General features: G+C 54.1%; 1 protein-coding gene across 7 annotated transcripts in view; it reads left to right on the top strand.

Annotated features, from left to right (window-relative positions):
- The window catches only part of USP20 (ubiquitin specific peptidase 20), a 48,013-nt gene extending 24,696 nt beyond the window's left edge, over positions 1–23,317 (top strand). For 6 of the 7 annotated variants that reach the window (XM_024762386.1, XM_024762389.1, XM_024762387.1 and 3 more), the window contains 20 exons: positions 1,181–1,277; positions 1,641–1,710; positions 3,109–3,222; positions 4,579–4,657; positions 7,057–7,504; positions 7,882–8,022; positions 8,358–8,473; positions 8,735–8,907; positions 9,558–9,652; positions 15,553–15,586; positions 15,777–15,822; positions 16,736–16,916; positions 16,995–17,121; positions 17,433–17,602; positions 17,681–17,762; positions 18,801–18,909; positions 19,810–19,912; positions 21,114–21,185; positions 21,662–21,838; positions 21,964–23,317. In XM_024762386.1, the coding sequence (XP_024618154.1) occupies positions 1,181–1,277; positions 1,641–1,710; positions 3,109–3,222; positions 4,579–4,657; positions 7,057–7,504; positions 7,882–8,022; positions 8,358–8,473; positions 8,735–8,907; positions 9,558–9,652; positions 15,553–15,586; positions 15,777–15,822; positions 16,736–16,916; positions 16,995–17,121; positions 17,433–17,602; positions 17,681–17,762; positions 18,801–18,909; positions 19,810–19,912; positions 21,114–21,185; positions 21,662–21,822 (2,418 nt within the window). In that variant the 3' untranslated portion in view covers positions 21,823–21,838; positions 21,964–23,317. Of the gene's footprint in view, positions 1–1,180; positions 1,278–1,640; positions 1,711–3,108; positions 3,223–4,578; positions 4,658–7,056; positions 7,505–7,881; positions 8,023–8,357; positions 8,474–8,734; positions 8,908–9,557; positions 9,653–15,552; positions 15,587–15,776; positions 15,823–16,735; positions 16,917–16,994; positions 17,122–17,432; positions 17,603–17,680; positions 17,763–18,800; positions 18,910–19,809; positions 19,913–21,113; positions 21,186–21,661; positions 21,839–21,963 lie in introns of those variants that run through there. The other variant, XR_003005602.1, reaches the window with a different exon arrangement.
- Positions 23,318–26,196: the final 2,879 nt, after the last annotated feature.

The raw sequence follows: 26,196 nt of genomic DNA on the forward strand, positions 1-26,196 counted from the left end.
CCCAACCAGGCAAGGCACACGCAGGGCGCCGAGCAGCCCTTAAAGGAGGCAGGCAGGTGAGCCCAGCCCAGAGCTGGCCTCGGGGAGCAGTCAGAGAGCCGGCCCTGGAGCCCCGGGAGGCCAGGCGTGTGTGCGTGCGTGTGTGCACGTGCGTGTGTAGACCAGGCGTGTCTGCGTGTGTGTGTGTGTGTGTGTAGGCCAGGCGTGTCTCTGTGTGTGCATGCATGTGTGTGTGTGTGTAGGCCAGGCGTGTGTGTGTGTGTGTGTGTGTAGGCCAGGCATGTCTCTGTGTGTGTGTGTAGGCCAGGCATGTCTGCATGTGTGTATGTGTGTGTGTGTAGGCCAGGCGTGTCTCTGTGCATGCATGTGTGTGTGTGTGTGTGTGTGTGTAGGCCAGGCGTGTCTCTGTGTGTGCATGCATGTGTGTGTGTGTGTAGGCCAGGCGTGTGTGTGTGTGTGTGTGTGTAGGCCAGGCATGTCTCTGTGCATGCATGTGTGTGTAGGCTAGGCGTGTCTGCATGCGTGTGTGTATAGGCCAGGCGTGTCTCTGTGTGTGCATGCATGCGTGTGTGTGTGTGGAGGCCAGGCATGCGCGTGCATGTGTGTGTGTGTGTGGAGGCCAGGCATGTTTGCTTGCGTGTGTGTGTGTGTGTGTGTGTGTGTGCAGTGCTGTCTTTTCCACGTTGGACAGCGACCATCACATAATGGGTGCTTGATAAGTGTATATAGAATACGTTTGTGGACATGGTAGATATTTATGATTTTTTACAAAAAAGGCTCTGAAGAAGTATATACAAATCCTGTTTCGAGGGTGTATGTGTATTAACAGTTAAAACGCTACATAGATAAGATAGACTATCAACAGTGGTTGTCTCAGGAAAGTTGGATTGCCTGTTGTTTTTTCTGTTCCTGTTTTTTCCCAAATTTATTATAAATAAATTAAATTATTACTACTCATTATTGTAAGTAAAATACAAGTCACGGAGTTCCCAGGGCAAGGCCACCAATGCCCTCTCTTTCCACGGTGTCCTCTGCTCAGATGGGCTGGCTCAGTGCAGGCTGGGGGCCTGGGCTTCTCCCCCTACCCTGAACGCCAGTGGGGGAGGCACACGGGCCCCTGACCCCAACCCCTCTCCCTCCTCACCCCCCTAGTTTTCCTCACTCTGGTTCTCGAACACAGGACTCTGCACCGCCCTCCCACCCTCTGAAAGCTGTCCCCATTGCTGTGGCTGACGAAGGAGAGTCCGAGTCGGAGGACGATGACCTCAAGCCGCGAGGTAACGGCGCCACGCGCTGCGCTGCCTGGGCAGCGGGGGGTGGCCTGTGGGGCACGAGGGCTTCCCTGGGGCGCCATCCGCCGCCCTCAGCCCTGTACAGCCACGTACCCCTGGGCGGGCCGGCCCCTCTGCTCCCAGGCCACTGCCCCTGCTCGGTGCTGACGGTGGGCTGGGCTGGGCGGACGGCGGAGGGGTCCGTAGGTTCCGTACACTGCGGTAACCAGAGCTGCTGGGAGTGGGACCACGTCAGCGGACTCAGCGGGTTTCCGGGGTGGGTCCTGGGGACTCAGAACCATCCTCTGTGGGTTCCTGCCGTGTCGAGATGCTCACCTTCCCCTTCCTCTGTGTGCGCTGGTCTCCCAGGCCTCACGGGCATGAAGAACCTTGGCAACTCCTGCTACATGAACGCGGCCCTGCAGGCCCTGTCCAATTGGTAAGTTGCACCTCATCTGGGAGTTGGGGCCCCCAAGCCGCGTTCTGTGTTGCCCACAGAAGCCTGTATGTGGATACACATCAAAATGCCCCAAAGCACACGTGCCCTGTGACCCGGCAATCCCTCCTGTTGGAATTTATCCTGAGGAGGTACCCTGAGATATTGAGAAAGCTCTCTGTGCAATGAGGTTCATCATTCTGCCGTTTACTGGAAACAACTTAAAGGTCGATAAAATCATAAATGTATTGTAGGGCAGCCTTACAGTGAGTTCAGGAAAAAATGGTGCAGGACAATATTTATTAAAAAGAGGAGGAGTTCAGGATATGATAAGTAGGAAAAAGGAGGTTATAAGCCTTTGTTTGGTGCAATCCCATTTTGGAGGGAAAATATTATTTTCCGTCTAGGATAGTGTCCACTCCCTGAGGCTGGGACATCTCCTATTCCTGGCACTCAGGGTCTCCCACCTAGTAGGGGTTCAATATGTGTGTGTGTGTGTGTGTGTGTGTGTGTGTGTGTGTGAACGTGTGAGAGAGAAGGAGGGAGGGATGGGGGATACGCATACACAGAAAAGTCTAGAAGGACATGCCCCCAGATCTACAGAGTAGCTATCCTCACGTAGTAGGATTAAGGTCAGTTATTATTGTTTGCTTAGTATTTTTAAGTTTTTCTACAGTAAATGAGTATTTCTTATGTAATAAGATAACAAAAACAAAGAAAACGGGAGAGGGGGAGATGCTTTTGGGCTCAGGAAGGTTTCCAAGAAGGGGCTGACGGGAGGACAGGCAGTGGTTCCTCTCGTTCACACAGCAGTCTTTAAAGAAAGACCCTATTTCCAAACACAATCACATTCTAAGGTACAGGGGTTAGGACTTCAGTGTATGAATTTTTTTTTTGTTTTTAAATTTTTATTTATTTATTTTTGGCTGCTTTGGGGTCTTCGTGGCTACATGCGGGCTTTCTCTAGTTGCAGTGAGCGGGGGCCGCTCTTGGTTGTGGTGCGCGGGCTCCTCATTGCGGTGGCCTCTCGTTATGGAGCACGGGCTCTAGGCGCGTGGGCTTCAGGAGTTGTGGCACGTGGGCTCTAGAGCGCAGGCTTGGTAGTTGTGGCACAGCATGTGGGCTCTTCCCTCACCAGGGCTCGAACCCATCTCCCCTGCATTGGCAGGCGGATTCTCAACCACTGCGCCATCAGGAAGCCCTCAGTGTATGAATTTGGGGGGATACAATTCAGCCCATAATAGGTGGTATCCTTCAATGCCTTCTGCAGGCATTTCTGGCTCCAGGGGGCCACAGTACCTCCCACATAAGATGCTTTTGCTTCTCCACCCGGCTCTTTGTAAACAATGCCACGCTCCCCTTCTTTTCTCTTCTGACCTGGCTCCCTGCCCCGTCCCCCAGCCCCCCACTGACCCAGTTCTTCTTGGAGTGTGGAGGCCTGGTGCGTACAGACAAGAAGCCAGCCCTGTGCAAAAGTTACCAGAAGCTGGTCTCTGAGGTCTGGCACAGGAAACGGTGAGTTGACCAAGTCCCTAACCTGGGGCACGGGTGTGGGGATGGGTTTTCTGTCGGCCCCTTGAGAGAGCACTTCCTGTGCCTTCAGCCTCTCACCATCACTTGCTGTGTTTTACCCTGTGCAATGCTTACATCAGCCCTTCGAGCTGTAGGTCATAGCCAACTCTGTTTCACAAATTGGGGAACTGAGGTTCAGAAGATTTAAGGATCTCGCTCAAGATAGCACGTCTTGTGAAAGGTGGAGCTAGAATTCGAGCCTGGTGCTGATTGAAGATGGCAGCATTTTGCAGCGTGTGTGCTGAGGTCCAGAGTTGTGTGGACCACTCCTAGGTCTCAGCCACATCTGTGCATGTAGGAAAGGATTTCAGAAGTGGCTGGCACTGACGTTCAGGGGCTTTAGCTCAGTGAAAAAGAACTTTAAAGACCAGAAGCCTGGGTTAGATCTGTTTCTCCAGGAAAAGTTAAAATTGGGACTAATTTAAAGTGAGTGCTGGGAATTCCCTGGCAGTCCAGTGGTTAGGACTTTCACTGCTGTGATCTGGGTTCAATCCCTGGTCAGGGAACTAAGATCCTGCAAGCTGCGCGGTGCGGCCAAAAAACCCCAAAACAAAACAAAACAACAACAACAAAAACTGTGAGTGCATAGAAACATATTAAGTGTAAAAGCAGATTATTAAACAGTGTGATGCAATATAATTCCAATTTTAAGAAGCCACATTTAAGTGATTACCTGCATGTAATTTTGTATATGCATCTGTATTTTCGTGGAAAAATCTGGAAACCTTAATGGTAGTTATCACTGGGTGGGGCTGTTAGTGTTGATGATTCTTTGTTATGCTTTTCTGAGATTTTCTGTTTTTCAATCATGAGCATGTATTTTTTTTTAAAGCAGCTGTCATTTTTATTTATTTATATTTATTTATTTAGCCACGCCACGCCGCGTGCGGGATCTTAGTTCCCCGACCAGGGTTTAGACCCACGCGCCCTGCAGTGGAAGCACACAGTCTTAACCACTGGACCACCAGGGAAGTCCCCATGTATTACTTTTGAAATTAGAAAACCACAATAAATATTTTATAATGAGAACAGTTTTAGGGTAGCTTGTCATGGGCTGGTGGGACACGATGCCATCCCAGGCAGGAGCGTTTTGCCTCACTGAACCATGACTTGACGTTTTCCTTCTTGACCTTAGAGATGTGCAAACCTGCTGGGGCTGCTGGCCGGGTTAGCACCTCCCAAAGTTGTAGTAAACGCATCACTGAGTCTGATCTGGCTGTACTGGCTGCCCGGCTGCCCTCATGGGCTTGAGCAGCTCAGAGCAGGCCACCTGTACTGATGGGTCTGGTCTTCCTACAGCCCCAGCTACGTGGTTCCCACCAGCCTGTCCCATGGGATCAAGTTGGTCAACCCGATGTTCCGAGGCTATGCCCAGCAGGTAGGCCGTCCGAGCTGCCCGGGGGACACACCCAGGGCTGTAACTTACCAGGCCTGGCTTTGAAGCCAAGACCAGTGTGGAGCTCGGCAGCAGCAGCTCTGCTTTGCCAGGCAGGGCTCCTGGATCAGACCTGCTGCCTGAGCCCTTCACCTGTGTGGGGACGTGGGGGCCTCCCGGCAACCTGGTGTTCTCCCCACTCAACAGCTGGGGAGACTGAGGCTCAGTGACCAAGCCCTCACCCACTTACCACGTACCAGTTACACAGCTGGTACGTGGCAGAGGGGAGAGTTGACCTCAGGCAGCCTTACCTCCAGGCGTGTGCACCTCAGCACTCCCTCACATCGGCGTGTGGTTTCTTGTTCCCCAAGTCGCAGGCAGAATTTCACTTTTATTAAAGTAAACATTTTGATGACAAGTCTTTGTAAATCTAGAGAATCCCTCTGAAACCAGTGATATCTTTCTATGGTGTAAAATCATGGGCCCAAACTGAAGCAGAATGCAGCCACACACCTCCCCCTGCCCCAGGCTGACCGCTCAAGTGGTCCAAGTCCTGCCCCAGAGTGGGGTTTCGCTGCTGGCCTGAGCCTGTTTGCACTGCCGATACTGCTGCCTGCGTGGGGGGCCCAGGAACAGAGCAGCGGTCACCAACGGATGCCCTTGGCCCCCCTCCTTTGGCCCCCACTCTCCCCAGGGTGAGGGCTGCTGGGCCTTTCTCTGCTCACACCCTCAGTTGCTTGAACACTTGGCCTCTGCCTGAGAAGCCCAGCGTTGCCTCCACACCGCCCTTTCTGGGGGGTGATAATACCCACGGTGATCAGAATCCACCGTGCACCGTTTATTAAGTGGTCAGTACCTGCCACATAAGGTCAGCCCTGTTTCTACTCACAGAACTCTCATGAAGTGGGCCCCGTCATCACCTTCACGTTATAGGTAAGGAGCTGAGGCTCAGAGAGGTTCTACGAGTGGCTCAGGTCACACAGTGCACAGCGGCAGGGACGGGATTTAGGCTTACCTGAGCCGTCCCTCACCGCAGCGCTGCCTTCCCTGTACAAGGACCCCTGCTGGCCCTCGGGCTCTCGGTGAGGACACCGGGGAGCAGGGCTGCTCGGCTGCTGCCCAACATGCACTCGACTCCAAAGCATCCCTTTCTGTGGATCTTGGACGTAGCACAGGGGACGTTTTTGAGTCTGAAACATACAGGTAGCTGTAGGCCTCTCTTAATGGCCAGAGGATGCTGTCATGCTTCCACATGGCTTGAGATTTTAGCAATGAACACAGGGTACTTTTGTTAAAAGGAAGAAGCAGAAAGAAAAGTAGATGACGTATTGAGGGTCTGTCTCTTAAAAGAACCTTTCAGTGTCCCTGACACACAGGACACACGTCTCCTACCCTCTCCCTGATGCTCGATGTAATCCAAGCAGAGCCCTCTCCTCCCTCTGCTAGAATTGAGAAAACGAGGCCCTTCTCTCCATATCGGTGCCCTGAGGCTGTGGGTGCTTGGCTGGGTCTGGCCACTGTGTGATCCCCGCCTCATTGGGCAGGAGTTGGGCTCGGGAGCTGCTTCTGACATCCAGGGCAGGTACTGTGAGGGACAGGACTGGACTTTGAACCCCGTGGCCCCACACAGCACCAAGTGTCCCCAGCTGTCAGAGGCCGGCCACCGTCATCTTCTGACCTTTTAAAGCGCCTCCTGTGTGCACTGCTCATGGCTGGGCCAGTGGGCAGGCTGTGCCGGAGGCCTCGCTGCCCTGGCTTCCTCTGGGTTATGACGTAGTCACAGTGTAGTCAGAATAACAACGTCACTGCTGGGATTTGAGACCCGGCCAACCCGAAGAGGCACCTTAGTCCGAGTCGTGCCCAGGCCTGCGGGAAGCCTGTTCTCCTGCACCAGTCACAATGGCAGGGGAAGGCGTGGGCACGGGGGCTGGCGAAGGACTGGAAGGGCAGAGAGAACCAGAGGCAGGTCAAGGATGCAGGCAGCCTGGCCTGCTGGGTGGCATCGCTCCCTCCCTGTGGAACTCAGCTGAGCGCTCGCCTGCAGACACACTCACAGTGTCACCTTTGTCCTACTCGGGCTCCCTGCCCACCATCACTGTCCCCTCCTTTAGGGAGCAAGGCGACTTTAATGGCTGAACGCGATATGTCCACTCTCTCCCATGCTGAGTTGGGAGCAGGGCCCCAGGTGATGGAGAGCAGGAGCTGGGAGTCAGGTGGACCTGGCTCACCACCTCTGCTCTGCCGCTTCACAGCGCGAGACCTGGGAGGGGTCGGCCAGCCTCTCGAGGCTCAACGTCCTCCTCAGTAGGAGGGGGCTTAGGACAGCCGTGTTGAGGAGGCCACTGTGAAGGGTGCCCGTATGGGCCCCCCAGCATCCGTGTCGACGCCGCCCCTGGTTCCAGGACACCCAAGAGTTCCTGCGCTGCCTGATGGACCAGCTGCACGAGGAGCTCAAGGAGCCTGTGGTGGCCGCGGCGGCAGCGCTGACCGAGGCTCGGGACTCAGACTCGAGCGACACGGATGAGAAGCGGGAGGGCGACCGGAGCCCATCAGAGGACGAGTTCCTGTCCTGCGACTCCAGCAGCGACCGCGGTGAGGGCGACGGGCAGGGGCGCGGCGGGGGCGGCCCCCAGGCTGAGACGGAGCTGCTGGTCGCGGACGAGGCGGGCCGCGCCATCTCCGAGAAGGAGCGCATGAAGGACCGCAAGTTCTCGTGGGGCCAGCAGCGCACCAACTCGGAGCAGGTGGACGAGGACGCCGACGTGGACACCGCCATGGCCGCCCTGAACCAGCAGCCCACGGACACGCAGCCGCCGTCACCGCGGTCCACCAGCCCCTGCCGGACACCAGGTACCAGCCAAGCCCCTCGGGGCATCGCGGCCCCGTTTGTCCAGCTCCTGCTGGGGGGGCAGAGCACCCACAGCCTGCTCAGCTCCGCCCCACCCTGGGGGGCTCTCCCACGAGACCCGACTTAACGGTGAGAAATCGGGTAAATGATGTGTCCAGACTCACTTGGACTCAGAGCCCGCCTGAGCCCTCCGCTGGGAACGGGAAGGGTGTGGACAGCGCGTTCTGCGTGGGGCTGGAGGGTTGGGGTGGGCCCAGGACAGAGGAGGTGTGGTGGGTTCAGGCCTCAGTCCCCTTAGGAGGCGCTGGCAGGTCTTCCTGACCAGGCCCGGGGCTGGCTCGGCTGCCCTGCTCCAGCACGGTCCCCCCTTTGCCCCCAGAGCCGGACAACGAGGCCCACATGCGCAGCGCCTCTCGCCCCTGCAGCCCTGTCCACCTCCACGAGGGCCACGCCAAGCTGGCCAGCAGCCCTCCTCGTGCGAGCCCCGTGAGGATGGGGCCGTCCTACGTGCTCAAGAAAGGTTCGGGGGAGCGGGCGGGCAGGGAAGGTGGGCAGGGCATCCCCGCATGGAGCTCGGGGCTGGGGTGGAAGCCGCACCTCTGGCTGCCGTTTTTGGGTTTGGAGCGCTCTTTACCTGGGGCTGGGCTGCCGAACTCCTCACGCAGTGTCTCTGAACCCTCTAACACGGCTGGGACACGAGTGGGGCCCCATCCCACAGACGATGAGTGAGGCACCGCAAGGTGAAGAGACAGCCAGTCACATGACTCATACAGATTTGACTCCAAGTCCTAGCACCCACCCCTTGCCCCAGACAGGCCAGTGGGGGCTGGGCCTAGCCCTGTGCTGTGCCCCCAGCCCAGGTACCGAGCTCCGGCAGCCGGCGGCGGAAGGAGCAGCGCTACCGCAGCGTCATCTCAGACATCTTCGACGGCTCCATCCTCAGCCTCGTGCAGTGTCTCACCTGTGACCGGGTGGGCGCCCTGGGGGAGGGGAGGGACGCACCGGGGTCCTCACGCAGCTTGGGGGTTGGGCGCTGGTTCTCTGCCTGGTGCCCCCTGCCTTTCTCTGGGGGTGGGCCCCGGTTGTGGGCCTCCCGTGTCCTGGGCTCGGGAGCAGGCTCTCTGCCCCACACCTGCCCCCTGGTGGCTGGGGTTTGGGGTGCAAACTCTGGTTGGTCTGGGCAGGGCGGAACCCTGGGAAGTGGAGACCCAGGCTGACCTTTGACCCCACAGGTGTCCACCACGGTGGAGACATTCCAGGACCTGTCGCTGCCCATTCCTGGCAAGGAGGACCTGGCCAAGCTCCACTCGGCCATCTACCAGAATGTGCCAGCCAAGCCGGGTTCCTGTGGGGACAGCTCCACCGCCCAGGGCTGGCTGGCCTTTATCGTGGAGTATATCCGACGGTACGCCACCTTCCCGCCTGCTGGAGACACAAGACCACCCAGGCCTGGCCTTTCTGGAACTCGCAGGCCGACAGGCGACAGACCTTTAACAGCAAAGTACAAGCTTTTGCAGTGTAGTTCGGAAGGGAGCTTGAGGCTGAAGGGGGCTCGGGGGTTTGCCAAGTGGGGTGGGAGTGCTCCTCAGCCGTCCTGGGGTGGCCTGGTTCGGGTGGGCCTCTGGATCGGAAGGCAGGTGACGATGGAGAGTGTGACCAAGGGGCAGCCGGAAAGGGGGGCGGCGGCTGGAGTGCAGGCCTGGCCCTGTAGGGAGCGCCGTGGTGGCCTTCCGGAGTCCCCACTGTGTGCCCCAAGGCCGGCTTTACCTGCCTGATGTCAGGAACCTGTACTCTGCCCAGAAGACAGGCCAGCGTGATTGGGGCCCCTTCACAGATAAGGAAGGCGAGACTCGGGGGGAAGTGATGTCGCCCTCCCAAGGACACGGAGCTGCTGGCTGGCGGTCCCAGGCTTCCGGCTCCAGACTTCCACCCATTCCACCCACCGGGGCCAAGCTGCCCGTCTGGGCCCAAACGGACCCCAGCCCAAAGGCCCCCACGTCTTACTCTCGCCGAGGCCCCGGCAGCACCCCCGCCAACCCCTTTCTGTCTCTGTAGGTTCGTGGTATCCTGTACCCCCAGCTGGTTTTGGGGTCCAGTGGTCACCCTGGAAGACTGCCTCGCCGCCTTCTTCGCCGCTGATGAGCTGAAGGGTGAGTGGACCCGGCTGGCTGGGTCAGCACACCGTGCAGGGATTCTGGGACGCACTGTCAGAGTCCCACCCCCGCCTGCCAGGCTGGGCCTGGGACCGCACACTCCCGCAGCCCCGCCGCCTGTAGCTCTTAGGGGTTCACCTGTTTTCCTTCCTTTACCTGCTCGGTGGACGAAAAGGAGAACAGTCTTTAATTTTCCTTGATTATTGATGAGCTTGAACTTTTTTTTTTAAGTGTATTGGCTGTACTTCTTATTTTAAAATTTCCCATTCCTGTCCCTTTCCTGTTTTTCTGTTCAGTGATTGGCATCGCACTAACCTTTGGGAAAACTCTTTTTGTTTGATTTTTAATTGTGGTAAGATATACATAACATAAAATGAACCATCATAGCCGTTTTTAAGTGTTCAGTTCAGTTGTATTAACTATATTCATACTGTTGTGCAGCCAATCTCCAGAACGTTCTCATCTTGCAGAACTGAAACTATCCCTTAAATAGCAACTCCCTATTCCCCCTTCCACCCACCCCCGGGCACCCACCATCCTACTTTGTGTCTCTATGAATTTGACTATTCTAGGTTCCTCATCTAAGTCAAATCATACGGTGATTGTCCTTTTGTGACTAGTCTACATCTATTAGCGTAATGTCCTCAGGGCTCATCCATGTTGTAGCAAATGAAGGATTTCCTTGCTTTTTTTTTTTTTTTTAATAAATTTATTTATTTTTGGCTGCATTGGGGCTTGGTTGCTACGCATGGCCTTTCTCTAGTTGCGGCGAGCGGGGGCTACTCTTCGTCACGGTGTGCGGGCTTCTCATTGTGGTGGCTTCTCTTGTGGTGGAGCATGGGCTTTAGGCACGTGGGCTTCAGTAGTTGTGGCACGCGGGCTCAGTAGTTGTGGCGCACAGGCTTAGTTGCTCCACGGCATGTGGAAACTTCCCGGACCAGCGATCGAACCTGTGTCCCCTGCCTTGGCAGGTGGATTCCCAACCACTGCACCACCAGGGGAAGTCCCTCCTTTTTTAAGGCTGAATAATATTCCATTGTGTAAATGGGCCACATTTTGTTTATTCATCATCTGTCAATGGACACTTGGGCTGCTCCCACCTTTTGGCTCTTGTGAATAATGCTGTGATGAACCATGGATGCACAGATATCTCTTCAAGATAGTGATTTCATTTCCTTTGGTTATATACCCAGAAGTGGCATTGCTGGATTATATGATCGATCTATTTTTAATTTTTTGAGGAACCGCCATACCGTTTTCCTTGATAGTTGTACCAATTTACATTCCCACTAATAGTGCACAAGGGTTCCCTTTTCTCTACATCCTTGCCAACACTTGTACTCTCTTGTCTTTTAAAAAAATCTCTTTCTGGGAATTCCCTGGCGGTCCAGTGTTAGGACTCCGCACTTTCACTGCCAAGGGCCCGGCTTCAGTGCCTGGTAGGGGAACTAAGATCCCACAAGCCACGTGGCACAGCCAAAAATAAATAAACAAATAAATAATTTTTTAAAAATCTCTTTCTTTTTGACAATAGCTATTCTGACAGGTGTGAGGTGGTGTCTCATTGTGGTTTTGATTTGCTTTTCCCTGATGATTAGTGATATGGAGCATCTTTTCATGTACCTGTTGGCCATCTGTACATCTTCTCTGGAGAAATGCCTATTTAGATTCTCGGCCCATTTTTAAATTGTACTATTTGTGTTTTGCTATTGGCTTGTATGAATTCTTTATATATTTTGGATGTTAACCCCTAATCTGATATATGGTTTCTAAACTATTTCCTATGTAGGTTGCCTCTTCATTTTGTTGATTGTTTCTTTTGCTGTGCAGAAGCTTTTTAGTTTGATGTAGTCCCACTTGTTTACTTTTGCTTTTGTTGCTTGTGCTTTTGGTGTCATATCCAAAGAATCATTGCCAAGACCAATGTCAAGGAGTTTTCCCCTATGTTTTCTTATAAGTGTTATGGTGTCAGGTCTTACATTTAAGTCTTTAACTGATTTCAAGTCGATATTTGTGAGTGAGGTGAGATAGGGGTAAAATTTCATTCTTTTGCATGTGAACATCCAGTTTTCCCAACACTGTTTATTGAAAAGATTATCTTTTCCCTATTGAGGATTCTTGGCTCCCTTGCCAAATATTAGTGGACCATATATGCATGGGTTTATCTCTGGCCTCTCAATTCTGTTCATTGTTCTATGTGTCTGTTTTTATGCCAGTACCATACTGTTTTGTTTTGTTTTTAATTTGGTCACACCGCATGCAGAATCTTAGTTCCCCAACCAGGAATCAAACCTGTGTCCCCTGCAGTGGGAGGGCAGAGTCTTAACCACTGGACCGCCAGGGAAGTCCCAGTACCGTACTCTTCTGATAACTGTAGTTTTGTAGGAGAGTTTGAAATCAGGAAATGTGATGCCTCCAGCTTTGTTCTTCTTTCTCAAGATTGTTTTGGTTATTTGGGATCTTTTGTAGTTACATATGAATTTCAGGATTTTTTTTTCTATATCTATGAAAACATCATTGGATTGCTTTGAATCTATAGATGACTTTGGGTAAGATGGACATTTTAACAATATTTCTTCTGCTCCATGACCACAGGCTATCTCTTTATTTGTGTCATTGTGATAACAACTCAGTCTTCCTCCTGTGTGTCTCTCCTCTACTCTCACACTACTACCACACAGCACTTTGGACACCAGGTGTCTGGTGGTTTTCCCACGCCAAGCAATTATGCAACACCAGCCAGGGATCCTACAGTTTCACTTGATTCCGACACTATCTACCTGGAGATAGCATCAGATCCCACAGGTTAAGGACTCAGTCCTACAAGACCTCCCCCTCCCCAACTTCAGACGCCAGTGCAGGTTGTCACCTGGGCTTCTGACTGGCTGGCTATAGACGGGAGGTTCCAGCGGCCCCCTCCTTGGCTTCAATTAGAGCAGCTAGAGTGGCTCGGCTCGCAGAACTCAGAGAAACATTTTGTTACTAGGTGACTGGTTTACGATAAAAGGATATAACTCAGGAAGAGCCAGATGGAAGGGGCGCATCGGGCAAGGCATGTGGGAAGGGGCCTGGAGCTTTCATTTGCTCTGGGCATGACCCTTTCCCCAAACTTCCCCATGTTCACCAGCCCAGAAGCTTTCCAACGCCCATACTGTTGGTATTTAATGGAGGCTTCTTCATGTAGGTATGATCAATTATTAGCTCCATCTCTAGGCCCTCTCCCCTCTCTGAAGAATGCCAGGTGGTGCTGAAACTTCCAAACTTCCAGTTATGGCTTGGTCTTCCGGGTGGCCAGCCCCAATCCAGAAGCCCACCCAGAGTCACCTCGTCAGAACAAAAGACCCTGCCATCACTCAGGAAATTGCAAGGGATTTAGGAGCTCTGTATTAGAAACCCTGGTCAAAGACCAAATATTAGAACAAAAGATGCTCCCAGTGCTCTTATCACTTGGGAAATTACAAGGACTTTAAGAGCTCTGTGCCAGGAACCTCGGGGAGAGCCCACTATGTATTTTTCTATTATCTCACATCCCCCTTCAATTCCTTTCATCAACGTCTCCTAGTTTTCAGTGTACAAATCTTTCACTTCCTTGGTTAAGTTTACTCCTATATGTTTTATTGTTTCCGATGCTTTTGTTAATGGGATTGTTTATTTCTCATTCAGACATTTTATCATTAGTGTATAGAAATGCAGCTGATTTTCGTATGTTGATTTTGTGTCTTGCAACTTTACCGAATTAGTTTGTCAGTTCTAACAGTTTTTGTGGCGTCTTAAGGTTTTTTATGTAAAAGATCGTGTCATCTACAGAGACAGTTTTACTTCCTCTTTTCCTATTTGGATGCCTTTTCTTCTTCTTGCCTTTCTCTGACTTCTAGTACTATGTTCAATAGAAGTGGTGAGATTGGGCATCTTTCCCTCGTTCCTGATTTTAGAGGAAAAGCTTTTATCTTTTCACTGTTGAGTGTGATATTAGCTATGGGTTTATCATATATGGCCTTGATGATGTTGAGTGCATTCCTTCTGCATCCAATTTGTTGAGACGTTTTATCATGAAAGGGTAATTGAAATTTGTCAGATGCTTTTTCTGTATCTATTGAGAGGATCATATGATTTTTATCCTTCATTCTATTAATGTAGTGTATCATGTTCATTGATTTGCGTATGATAAACCATCCTTACAACCCAGAGATAAATTCCACTTGATCATGGTGTATGATCCTTTTAATATGCTGTTGAAGTCAGTTTGCTAGTATTTTTTTTTTTTTTTTTTTTTTTTTTTTTTTATGTCCCCTGCATCGGCAGGTGGACTCTCAACCACTGCGCCACCAGGGAAGCCCAGTTTGCTAGTATTTGTTGAGAATTTTCCCGTCTATATTCATCAGGGATATTGGCCTGTAGTTTCCTTTTCTTGTAGTGTCCTTATCTGGCTTTGCCATCAGTATAAAATGAGTTTGGGAGTCCTCCTTCCTCTTCAATTTTTTGGAAGAGTTTGAGAAGAATTGTTAATTCTTCTTTAAATGTTTGGGAGAATTCACTGGTGAAACCATCTGGTCCTGGGCTTCTCTTTGTTAGGAGGTTTTTTTTTATTACTGCTTCAATCTCCTTAGTCATTGGTGTTTTCAGATTTTCCATATCTTCATAATTCAGTCTGGGTAGGTTGTATGTTTCTAAGTATTTATCCGTTTCTTCTAGGTTATCCAATTTGTTGTGTTGGTGTATAGTTGGTCATGGGAGTCTCCTTTGATCCTTTATACTTCTGTAGTGTCTGTTGTATGTCTCTTCTTTCACTTATAATTTTGTTTGAGTCCTCTTTTTTTCTTGGTTAATCTAGCTAAAGATTTGTTAATTTTTTTTCTCTTTTCAAAAAAACAACTCTTAGTTTCATTGATTTTTTTTTCCTGTGGTCTTTCTAGTCTCTGTTTTATTTCTGCTCTAATCTTTATTATCTCCTTCCTTCTGTTAACTTTGGATTTAGTTTGTTCTTCTTCTGATTCCTCGAGGTGTAAAATCAGATCGTTTGAGAGCTTTCTTTTTTCTAGATGTGGGCATTTATTGCTATAAAATTCCCTCTTAGAACTGCTTTTGCTGTGTCCCATAGGTGCTAGTGTGTTGTATTTTCAGTTTTGTCTCAAGATACTTTCTGATTTCCTTTTGATTCCTTCTTTGACCCATCAGTTGTTCGGGAATGTGTTGTTTAATTTCCACATATTTGTGAATTTTTTAGGTTTCCTCGTGTTCCTGGTTTCTAGTTTCATACCACTGTGTTTGGAAAAGATATGAGATACGATTTCAGTCTTCTTAAATTTGTTAAGGCTTGCTTGGTGGGCCAACATACCATCTGTTCTGGAGAACGTGTATTTTGGTGCTGTTGGATGGAATGTTCTGTTTATGTCTGTTGGGTTCATTGGGGCCACAGTGTTATTCAGGTCTGCTGTTCCCTTGTTAATTTTCTGTCTGGATGATCTATCCAGTATTGAGGCTGGACTATTGAAGTTTCCCACTATTACTGTACTGCTGTTCGTTTCTCCCTTCAGTCGTGCTTTAATTATTCAGGTGCTCCAATGTCGGCTGCCTGTATATTCACAATGGTTACATCCTCTTGATGAACTGATCCCTTTATCACTGTAGGGGACCCTCTTTGTCTCTTGTAACTGATCTTGGCTGACAGTGTACTTTATCTGATGTAAGTACAGCCACTCCTGCTCTCTTTTGGCCACCACTGCATGGAATATATTTTTCCATCCCTTCACTTTCAGCCTCTGTATGTCCTTGAAGCTAAAGTGAGTCTCTTGTAGTCAGCACGTTGTGATTTTACTTCTAAAGCGTAAGTCACTATGTGCCGTTCCCCCCCATTTTCCATCCCTGCTAACCTACGTCTCTGTATTTTACTGCCCTAGGTGACAACATGTATAGCTGTGAACGGTGTAAAAAGTAAGTGTGTGCGTTCTAGAGGCTTCTCCCCGACTTCCTGTTTCCATCTGTGGTCCATCTGTGTTCCATGTACTTCCCCCAGGCTCCCCCAGATAGCTTGACCTCACAGAGTGAGCTGGGTGGGAGGGGTGCTCCCCAGCCTGCTGGCCCCCTCCCTGGGACGCTCACGTCCCCCACTCTCTGCTCCCAGGCTGCGCAACGGCGTGAAGTACTGTAAGGTCCTGCGGTTGCCAGAGGTGAGTGGGCAGCCTCCCGCCACTCTGCCTGCGGGCCTTCTCCACCCCGGGCGGTGCCGTGCAGGGCAGAGGCCGACCCCTCCTGGACTCAGGAGGCCCGTGGAGACTGCTGCTCTGGCTGGGCGACCCCCCGGAGGGTCTGGCCGGTGGGGAGGCTCGTTGCTCGGTGTGTAGCTTGGAGCCCGGCTCCTTCATCCCTCAGCACGTCTCGTGCGGGCGGGAGGCAGGTGTGGGGCGACGAGGGCACCGTCTGGAGTAAGGCATAGGCGGGGCTGTTGGGAATGCCTTTCCGAGGAAGTGGCATCTGAGTGGGGCCTGAGGACATAGGCGGGGGTCGGCCTGGTGGAAGGAGAGTGGGGAAAGAACAGGTGGGCAAAACCCCAAAGCAGAAGCGGGCTTGGCCGAGGGTTGTGGCTGTAACGAGAGGAGCATGGCCTGACGCGGGTGCCAGGCCGGGCTGAGCAGGTCTGGGGAGCCTTGGTGGAGAAGCCTTCTACAAGTCGGCGCCCACAGAACTGGTGGCCAGAGTTCTTTGGGTGGTCAACTCGATGGGCCAGTGACAGCTTCCTGTGCAGACCAGCCCAGTGCTCGGGGACAGCCCACCCTGACCGCCAGTCCTGTTAGTGCAGCTCAGCTCTGCTGTCACATCTGCCTTTATCCCTGAAAGCTGGCCTGGCCCGGCTCCCACGCATGGTTCTTCAGAGTCAAGGGCGGGGCCATCAGTTCGCCTGGGTCTCTGGAAGGCTCTAGCCACTACGTTTCTTGTTTTCCCCTGGGTGACAGGGCCTGAGCGGGTCGAACAGCGGACTAGTGGGTGTCCCAGAGCCCTGCTCCGAGGCCCCCGTCGGGTTACCAGTGGTCCCAGGGCCCCGGCCAGCCCCGGAGTGACCGGCGCCTCCCCTCCTTCCCCCAGATCCTCTGCATTCACCTGAAGCGCTTTCGACACGAGGTCATGTACTCGTTCAAAATCAGCAGCCACGTCTCCTTCCCCCTGGAGGGACTTGACCTGCGCCCCTTCCTCGCCAAGGAGTGCACGTCCCAGATCACCACCTATGACCTCCTCTCGGTCATCTGCCACCACGGCACGGCAGGCAGTGAGTCCAGCCACCTGGCCCCACCCCAGCCCCACCCCGACCCTAGGGTGTTTGTCACCCCTGCCTCTCCCGCCGCAGGTGGCCACTACATCGCCTACTGCCAGAACGTGATCAACGGGCAGTGGTATGAGTTCGACGACCAGTACGTCACCGAGGTTCACGAGACAGTGGTGCAGAACGCCGAGGCCTACGTGCTCTTCTACAGGTGGGGCCTGGGCAGCGCATGGGCCCCAGGACTTCAGCCGGTGCATGTCGGGGTGGTGGCGCCTGCGAGGGCTTTAGGCCAGGGAGGAGTAAGGATTTGGGTTTTTAAGAAAGAGCCCGCTGGCTGCTGGTGGGAAAGCTGGAAACCCAAGTAGTTGAGTTGGGTTTTCTCCGGTGGTCCCGGTGGGAGGTGATGGCGGCCGCAACTCCGACAGGGGTGGTGGAGGGATGCTGCGGGGTCCGGGAGGCGGGGCTTTCCTTCATGGGGCGTGGCCGCGGCTCCTGATCTGCCCCACCCCGCCGCCACCCCAGGAAGAGCAGCGAGGAGGCCGTGCGGCAGCGGCAGCAGGTGGTGTCCCTGGCCGCCATGCGGGAGCCCAGCCTGCTGCGGTTCTACGTGTCCCGGGAATGGCTCAACAAGTTCAACACCTTCGCGGAGCCGGGGCCCATCACCAACCATACCTTCCTCTGCTCCCACGGAGGTGAGGTTGCCTTCTCTGCGATGGGCCGCGGGGCGGGTGGGCCGAGCCCCGCTCTCCATCCTGTGCCTTCCTCCGCAGGCATCCCGCCCAACAAATACCACTACATCGACGACCTGGTGGTGATCCTGCCCCAGAACGTCTGGGAGCACCTCTACAACAGGTACCCGCGGCCGCGGCCGGCCTCTGCCGTCCAGGCCGGGCACTCAGCTGGGCGGGAGGCGGGGGCAGGCGGGGGGCATGCCTCCGTGACCCCACGCCGCGCTCACTCAGACAGCAGGACAACACGCCACCAGTTGTGGGGCGCCCCTGGCAGCCTTGTCTGCATCGAAAAAGATCCCCGCCTTTGGGGGCATCCAGCCGGGCCCTCCCAGTCACAGGGGACGGAAAACTGGTCAAGCCAAAGTGTGGTATTGGCTCCTCTCGCAGACAGTCGTGGGGCTGCAGGCCGCCAGGCAGCCGGGCCGGTGTCTCCCCAGCCCCGTGCCTGGCTCAGGGGGCTGGGGGCGTGTGCTGCCTCGGGCCTTCCAGGTTCAAATCCGTCAAGACCCAGAGTGTGTGACTCTGTCGTTGACGGGAGAGCCCCTGGCCGGGCTCGGGTCACTCTGGATCCGGGAGGCCGGCTGTGCCGCGGCCGAGGGGGTGGTCAGACGGGCGGGGAAGGAGAGGCTGGGGAGACTCTCTGGACTGGCTTTGCTTCACCCACTCACAGCTCAGGCACGGCCCGTGCCCTGCGGTTGGTGGATGGGTCAGAACCCCACAGGGAGCGGCAGCCCAGGTCCTGTGGGGGGATCGCCCCCGCCCCCCAGCAGAAGGATGTGCAGCCTCCCTTTGATGTCGTCCTTAGGGTCAGGCCAGGCGGGCTTTGGCTCCCATGGCTCCTGCCCAGTGGCCAGGAGAGGAAGCGAAAGCACTCAGCTGTCCTTCGGCCATTAGGCACGTATGTGTGAGGCACCTGCTCTGCGGCGGGTGCTCTCCTGGGTGCTGTGGGCTCTCAGGTGCGCAGGTAGCCGTGCCAGTCGAGTGGGGAAGACGAGACAAGTAAACAGGCCGCGCACAGGGCGCCCAGGGGCCCAGTGGCCGGGCCAGGGCGGCATCAGGAAGCCTCGCTCTCCAGCAGGTTCTCTGCTGCCTTCCCCATGGGGCTCTCCCCTCAGGGTTCATGACTCCCTCTCTCTCTGCACCTCCCGCCCTGGTGCAGGTTTGGGGGCGGCCCTGCCGTGAACCATCTGTACGTGTGCTCCATCTGCCAGGTGGAGATCGAGGCGCTGGCCAAGCGCAGGCGGATTGAGATCGACACCTTCATCAAGGTGCCTGGGGAAGGGGGTGGGGCGCGGGAGAGCCGGGCCCCTGAGTCGGGGGAGCTGAGTGCAGTCAGGCTCTGTTTGGAAGACCTGTTCTGTGGGAGACCAGGGTGGCCAGAGGCCTGGCCTGACATTGAAGATTTTCACCGGCGGAAGGGGGATGGGTTTAGCGAGTTCAGGTCCCTCTGCCGGGAGGCTGCCAAGCAGCTGGTAAAGGAGTAAGGGGCCGGACGGTTCTCTATTGTGCGGGTTGTGGGATTTTTAGCAGCATCCCTGACCTCTACCCACTCGATGCCCGTGACAACAAAAAGTACCTCCAGACACGGGTGGGTGCCCCCTGGGGGCAGAGTCCCCCCGCCGCCACCCTTTGGGAACCACTGGGCTCTACAAACTGACACGGAAAGGTGCATTCAGTGAAAAAAGCAAGGTGCAAGGTAGGACCCAGCGTGATCCCATTTTAAGGAAGGGGACTTCTGCAGGGGACACGGGGGTGTATGAGGACTGAGGCCCCTCGTGCTGCTCAAAGCGGGGGGACTCGGGGACCCTCCATCGTTCAGCAGTCCAGGGTTGGACTGTTAGATACCCTGCTTTGTGGTCATTATATATGAGACATCAGACCGGTGAAGGAGTGAGCAGGGGACACGTTCTATTAAGTGGTGGGGGAACAGCATCTACCGTCTGATCTCAAGTGGCTTTTTGCAAAGTTATTAACAAGAGATTCACCCAAATGCTAGCGGCAGTCATCTGAGTGGTGGGATCGTGGGAGACGTTTCTTTTCTTTGAACTTGTCTGGGCATTCGAAACTTTCTCCGAGTGTCTAGTGTTTGGTAAGAGTCCGGGGTGGGGACTGACCGGTGGGGTGTTGGATATCCACACCGACCTTCCCCTCGGCCCCGCCCCACCCAGCTGAACAAGGCGTTCCAGGCCGAGGAGTCGCCCAGTGTCATCTACTGCATCAGTATGCAGTGGTTCCGGGAGTGGGAGGCCTTCGTCAAGGGCAAGGACAACGGTGAGTGAGTCAGAGGGCACGTGCCCGCTGCTCCCCACGCCGGGAGGGGCCTGGGGCTGCTGACCTGCTGGGAGTGTCCCGGGAGGCGGAGGGCGCCTGCCCAGAGGGCACGTGCCTGAAGGGGTAACACCAAAAACCTGCCGGGCAGGCACAGATCTTGGGTGCCCCCCTGCCCCGCCCCTCCCCACTGAGTGCTGGGATCGCCGTCCTCACCCTGGCCAGGCCTTCTCACTGCAGCAGGACAGAAGCCATCTGGCTCTGCCCCTTCCCTCCCTTACCCTCTGTGTGCAGGTGCCCGGGGGTGGCTGCTCTTCCCTCCTGCCAGGCCCTTTCCCTTGGGGACTCTGTTGGCCTAAATAATAGATTTTAGTTGACAGATGGCTTCGGACTCTTAGGAAAGGACTTGGACGCCATGTCCTCTGATCGCTCGATTTACAGAGGTGGAAACAGGCCCCAGCAGAGGGCCGCTCCCAGAGTCCCTCACGGTCCCCGGCAGGGAACAGCTGAGCCTGAGCCGTGGCCTGCACGCGGCCACCCTCACCGCCCCCGAGTCCCACACTCGGCTCCCGGGCCAGGCTTCAGAGCCTGGCGGGGTCAGCAGAGCCCGGAGCTTCCGCGCCCCGGACATCTGCCCTTTGCAGCATGAGCGCCAGGACGCGGGAAGGGGGAGGGGCCTCCCGAGTGGCTGCGCTCGGTCAAGAACCCGCCTCCAGAGTCGCAGCCCCACCTTGGGCCCTGGCTCTGCCTCCTGCCAGCACTGAGCTGGGCGGTCACGTCGCCTGCCTCACCTCACCCAGTTGTCGAGGGTTGAGCTAGTGGGCTGCATGGGAAGGGTGCTCAGCAAACACGGCCGCCATCTGATTAGGACAATGTCCACCCGGCACTGGACATCTACCCTACCCCCCCGCCCCCCCCCACCCCAAAACTCCCTCTGCTGGGTCCAGGGATGCCACAGTCCCTTCTGGCTCTCACACTTGTGGAGATGAGCATTTGGTGCCCTAAGCACCTCGGCCCGTAGGAGCTTCACGCTGACCCCTTGGGCCCGGGACAGCCTCTCCGGGATCACAGGTGTCGGTGGCGTACTTTGAGAATGGCTCGTATCTGTTGAGGGGTGGAAGGCTGTGGCGGAGGGGGGGACTGGGCTTTCTTCCCGTTGCTGCAGAGGACCAGAGGCACTGAGCCTGAGCCCTGTCTGTTCCAGAGCCCCCCGGGCCCATTGACAACAGCAGGATCGCACAAGTCAAAGGAAGCGGCCACATCCAACTGAAGCAGGGTGAGAGTCTCACCAGCCCCAGCCCGGCTCCCCTCTGCCCCTCCTGGCTTGCAGGTCTCACCAGGCACCCCCTTGCCACCTGTCTGAGTCGGGCTGTGACATCTGTCCGTGTCCAGGTCCAAGACTCGAGCGGATGGGCCAAGGTGCCTGGCCTCTGTGTGGTTCCCACGGCCCCTCTGCCCCTACCCACGCCCTCTCGCCACTCCGCCACCTCACCTGCCTGCCCTTTTGCGTGAACCCCACCCCCTGGGAAATGAGGGGCTGCAGCCATCGTAGTGCCCTCTCGGGTCCTCAGAGAACGGACATTCCCCTGGAAAATCCCAAGATTCCCATTTACAGCTGTGCACGGAAGCCCATGGTTGCCCTCCGTCCCCATTGGGGCCTGGCCCTCCCAGACCCCCCACTGCCAAGACGGTGGCTTCAGCGAGGGGGCGAGGGCGAGCCCAGCCTGACCGGTAGCCTCTCGGGCCCTGCAGGAGCTGACTACGGGCAGATCTCAGAGGAGACCTGGGTGTACCTGAATAACCTGTATGGCGGCGGCCCCGAGATCGCCCTCCGCCAGAATGTGGCCCAGCTCCAGGACCCGGAGAGCTTGCACGGGGAGCAGAAAATCGAAGCCGAGACCCGGGCCGTGTGACTCAGTGGGCCAGTCTGTAAGTCCTCTCCTCCCTCCACGGAGACCCTCTCGTGTCCCTCACGTGTTGGAAGAGTGCCCTGAGGCTGCTTGGAAGGACCTTCACGAGGCCCCCGCCGGCTGATGACCCGGGTGTCCCCACAGGCCCCGCCTTTGCCCTCCTCCTTGCGGAGGGGGCGTCTGTACCCCGAAGAGAGGCCGGCGGCTCTGGAAACCAGATGTGTTAAGAGGCAGAAAAGTTGTTTTGGTTCACAGTGAGTAATGCTGCAACTAGGAAATATATCCACTTCAGGCTTGTTAAACGACCAAGGCTCTGCGACGTTAACTTGGGTCTTTGTCTCGGCAGTGCCCTCGTGTCACTGCTGTCGTTGTGTCCCCAAACCTGCCCTCTCGCTAGCTCGGGCCCAGCTTTTGTCCCTGGACCCTCAGTCGGGCCATGGCCTTGGCACAGAGGGTCGGGGAGCGGCTGCCGCTCCGCAGGCGTTTCCCACTGGCTGCTGGTCCAGCGCCTGAGTCACGGGTGGACGGTCAGAGCCGCGAGCAGCTACCGAGCCCTCGGCAGTAAGGGCGCTGCCGCTGGTCCCTGGGCCAGGTCCTCCTGAGGCCCCCTCCGCCCCCGCACCTCCCGGTCGTCACGGGAGTCTCCTGAATGCTGGGCGGCCCTCGATGTTTTTCATGCGGACTAATGACGGCCGACACGTTTGCGATTGGGACCCGAGGGCGGGGTTGGCTTTCTGTCAGTGGGGCTCATTTCTGGAGGCAGCTGGTCCCCCCGCACCCTGTGTTGCTCAGCTGGCCCTGTGGATTGGCTGTCATTAGCCCCTGCCAGGGACCCAGATGATGAAACAGAAACACCTCGCGTTGCTATGTTTGCTGCTGCTGCAGCTTCCCCGGGGGCCTGACATCTCTCCCCGACACCGAGCTGCACGGGGCCCCTGGGCCGGCTCGTACGCGCGGGTCCCGGAAGTGCGCCTTCTGGGTGCTGAGCGAGGCCACTGCTGGGGGGCTGGGACCTCCGAGCACAGCGAGGTGGCGCTGAAGCCCCTGGACGAAACGGCCGTGGCCAGTGCTCAGCCCGTCAGGGCCAAAGCGCATGGCGGGTGGGAAAGGGGTCCCGGGACCAAGCCCCCGAGATCCCGTGGCCCTCAGCCTCCATAGAAGCGGATGTGAGTGGAACTTGCAGCAGGCGGTCTGGCGGAGCCCCTGAAGCTCTCACGTGTCACTCACTTCTGTGATCTCGTTTCACCCGGATCTGTTTCCTTCTCCACCGAGGCAGCATAAGATCAAAGAACAAGCCACTGCTGGAATTTCTGGACATTTGCCACAGCCCTTTGGAAGTTGCTGCTGCCGCCCGCGGCGACCCCCCTGCAGAGCCCGGCGGTTGCATGTTGCACTGTTTGTGACGTAGACTCCGCTGTGCAGGTTGTAATCTCGCCCCACGTCTGCGCCGTCTAGTTTGTGCTCAGAATGTCATAATAAACATGTAACGTTCCCCACAGCCCGTGCTCTCGTCTCTGCACCTGCCGCAGTCAGAGGGAAGCTGGCTGCCGTGGGGGAGGGTCATGGGGGAGGGCGGTGGAGCCACGGTGATTAATGTTTGACCTTTCTAAGAGAAAAGGATTCTTATTCTAAGCTTTTGCTTTTCCGTTTTGTAACATACAAAAAGAATCTGCCAGGAAAACTTAACATGCATTAGATTTTTTAAACTGTAGATAGAAACCATATTGCTAACGCTCAGATGAGCGGGCGCCCTTTTGGCTTTCAGAGTGATCGAGATCCTTACAAGTGTGCGGGCCCTGCAGTTGAAGGTGATTGGCTTCCTTTACAGACCCCTTATTCTAGAAGGGCTTTTTACTCGAATAAAACAATGCAACTTAGCAAACCAGTTCATGGCCTTAGAGAAACATGTTTGCATGAATTCTTGCAAACTGCTTCTTACATTTTTGGAATGAAAAGTGAGAATTTATTTTTAAAAGATGTGCTTTTTAATATATGTATATAAATTTTATTTATTTATCTTTGGCTGCATTGTGTCTTCGTTGCTGCACACGGACTTTCTCTAGTTGTGGCGAGTGGGGGCTACTCTTCATTGCAGTGCACAGGCTTCTCATTGCAGTGGCTTCTCTTGTTGCAGAGCACGGGCTCTAGGAGCGAGGGCTCAGTAGTTGTGGCACACGGGCTTGGTTGTTCCGCGGCATGTGGGATCTTCCCGGACCAGGGCTCGAACCTGTGTCCCCTGCACTGGCAGGCAGATTCTTTTCTTTTGTTTTTTTTATAAATTTATTTATGTATTTTTGGCTGTGTTGGGTCTTCGTTTCTGTGCGAGGGCTTTCTCTAGTTGTGGCAAGCGGGGGCCACTCTTCATCGCGATGTGCGGGCCTCTCACTGTCGCGGCCTCTCTTGCTGCGGAGCACAGGTTCCAGACGCGCAGGCTCAGTAGTTGTGGCGCACGGGCTTAGTTGCTCCGCGGCATGTGGGATCCTCCCAGACCAGGGCTCGAACCCGTGTCCCCTGCATTGGCAGGCAGATTCCCAACCACTGCGCCACCAGGGGAGCCCCAAAAGATGTGCTATTAAAAAAACCTGATAAAACAGCTTTTTGAGCCTATATGTTTAAAAAACAAAACAAGAGTGTGTACTGTAACTCCTTTGAATCCTGTGTGCAGCTTTCTTCACATGGAGCTTGTCTACTCCGTGCCTACGTTTCCCAGCGATTCACTCTACTGTGAGATGGAACACGTTTGGCTCAGAAACCACTTATTTCTCCCATTTCCTGTTTTGTCAAGATTTTGTTGTTGTCGTTCAGCTTGAATTATAACGCCATCGTTTGAATATACGTAATTCAGAAAAACTCCTTGACGTGTTCTAGCCTTAAAGGTCCTGCATACATTTTAAACACATCTTAACTATTAGCTAGGTTGCTGTACTGGAGACCGTTTAGTGCTTTGCTTTTAGGGAAACAGATGTTGAGTCTCACATTTTTATAAGGTAACAGTATAATTAAAAGGTGTAAATGTCTTCATCTCTTAGGCTTGCTTTCTCCTAAGGTTGCCCAAGCAGTGGTTGGATTTTATTCGCATTACTACAGAAATAATACTGAAGTTGGATAAGACCTCTCTATGTTCATGTCTTTCTTGGGGCTAGCAGCCCTGATGCAGTATAAACCACTTGTGTTTAAGAGTAAAAACAGTATATACAGTTTTCACTGAACTTAAACATGAAAATCATGTCACCCTATTGTAATCTGCTGGTGCCTTTTTAGAATGTAGCTTAATCATGACAGACCTTGATGTTTATTTCTTATTTAAACCCTACTCTTTACACTTAAGCATTTTTAGAAGGGTCAGATTTCTTGTTTAGCTTATATGGAACTATGTAGAGTACAACCCAGTGATATCAGACAAGAATTAATATTTTACTCTATTTCAAATGCTTATAAAGCTTTTATTGAGTTAGATTTTGCTGATGCAAAGTTTACAGCCTTCTGGTACTGAAAACTAGATACACAAAACAATGTTACAGACGAAGAAGATAAAGAGTATGTTTTCTTTTCAGGGCTTTGAAAAAAAATCACTTAAACTCTTACTACTGAATAGAGTAAGCCTAGAATCCTATTTATATTCCAGGGGAAAGAAAGTCTGCATTTGTTTCATGGCTTAAAGCATCTGGTTTATACATATTACATTGCAGTAGTGATATTGAAAAATTGTCTCTTGCCTAACGTTTTTACTGTCCTATGAACAGGACTTAAGTTTTAAAATACTGCTTGAAGATGGCTGTGCTAACTAATGTCAATGCAGGAGCAATATTTTTACCTGTTTCTAGATGACAGTGTTACTAAAATTTCTAAAATGAAGGCATTTGTTTAGTCTCAGTTACTTAAGAAAAATATAAATTGTAAAAAGGACTCAGATAAATCATGAACTCAGAGGAACTTTCAGATCGTCATTGTTCAGAAGCCAAATAAATAAAATGGACCAAAAAAAAAATTTAATGTGACAAATGACCAGACACCCCGGGGGCTCTGCATGGTTTCCCGAGAGCCGGCGCATCCAGAGGCTTCAGGAGGAAGTGGAGGCCGAGCTGCTTTAAACACCCATCGGCCTGTGTCTTTCCTTTGCTGGAACCAGCCCTGGCCCCAGAGAAGGGGGGCCAGATGTGCTCGGGGGATGAGGCCAGCACAGCCCACAGGCTGCTCCCCTCCTGGCATCACACCACGGACTTGGTGCCTCCCGGCTGCTCAGAGCAGCCTCAGAGCAGGTGTTCCCCTCCCTGAACCCTACGAGGGCTGCACTGGGGGTACCCTTTCCCTTTCCTCCCCAGACGGCTGATGTCGGCACCTCCGCCACAGCATCGTGGTTGCTGGTGTCTGGCATCG

This window comes from Neophocaena asiaeorientalis, unplaced genomic scaffold (genome assembly GCF_003031525.2).
Source record: "Neophocaena asiaeorientalis asiaeorientalis breed wild unplaced genomic scaffold, Neophocaena_asiaeorientalis_V1.1 scaffold78, whole genome shotgun sequence".
Taxonomy (NCBI): Eukaryota; Metazoa; Chordata; class Mammalia; order Artiodactyla; family Phocoenidae; genus Neophocaena; species Neophocaena asiaeorientalis.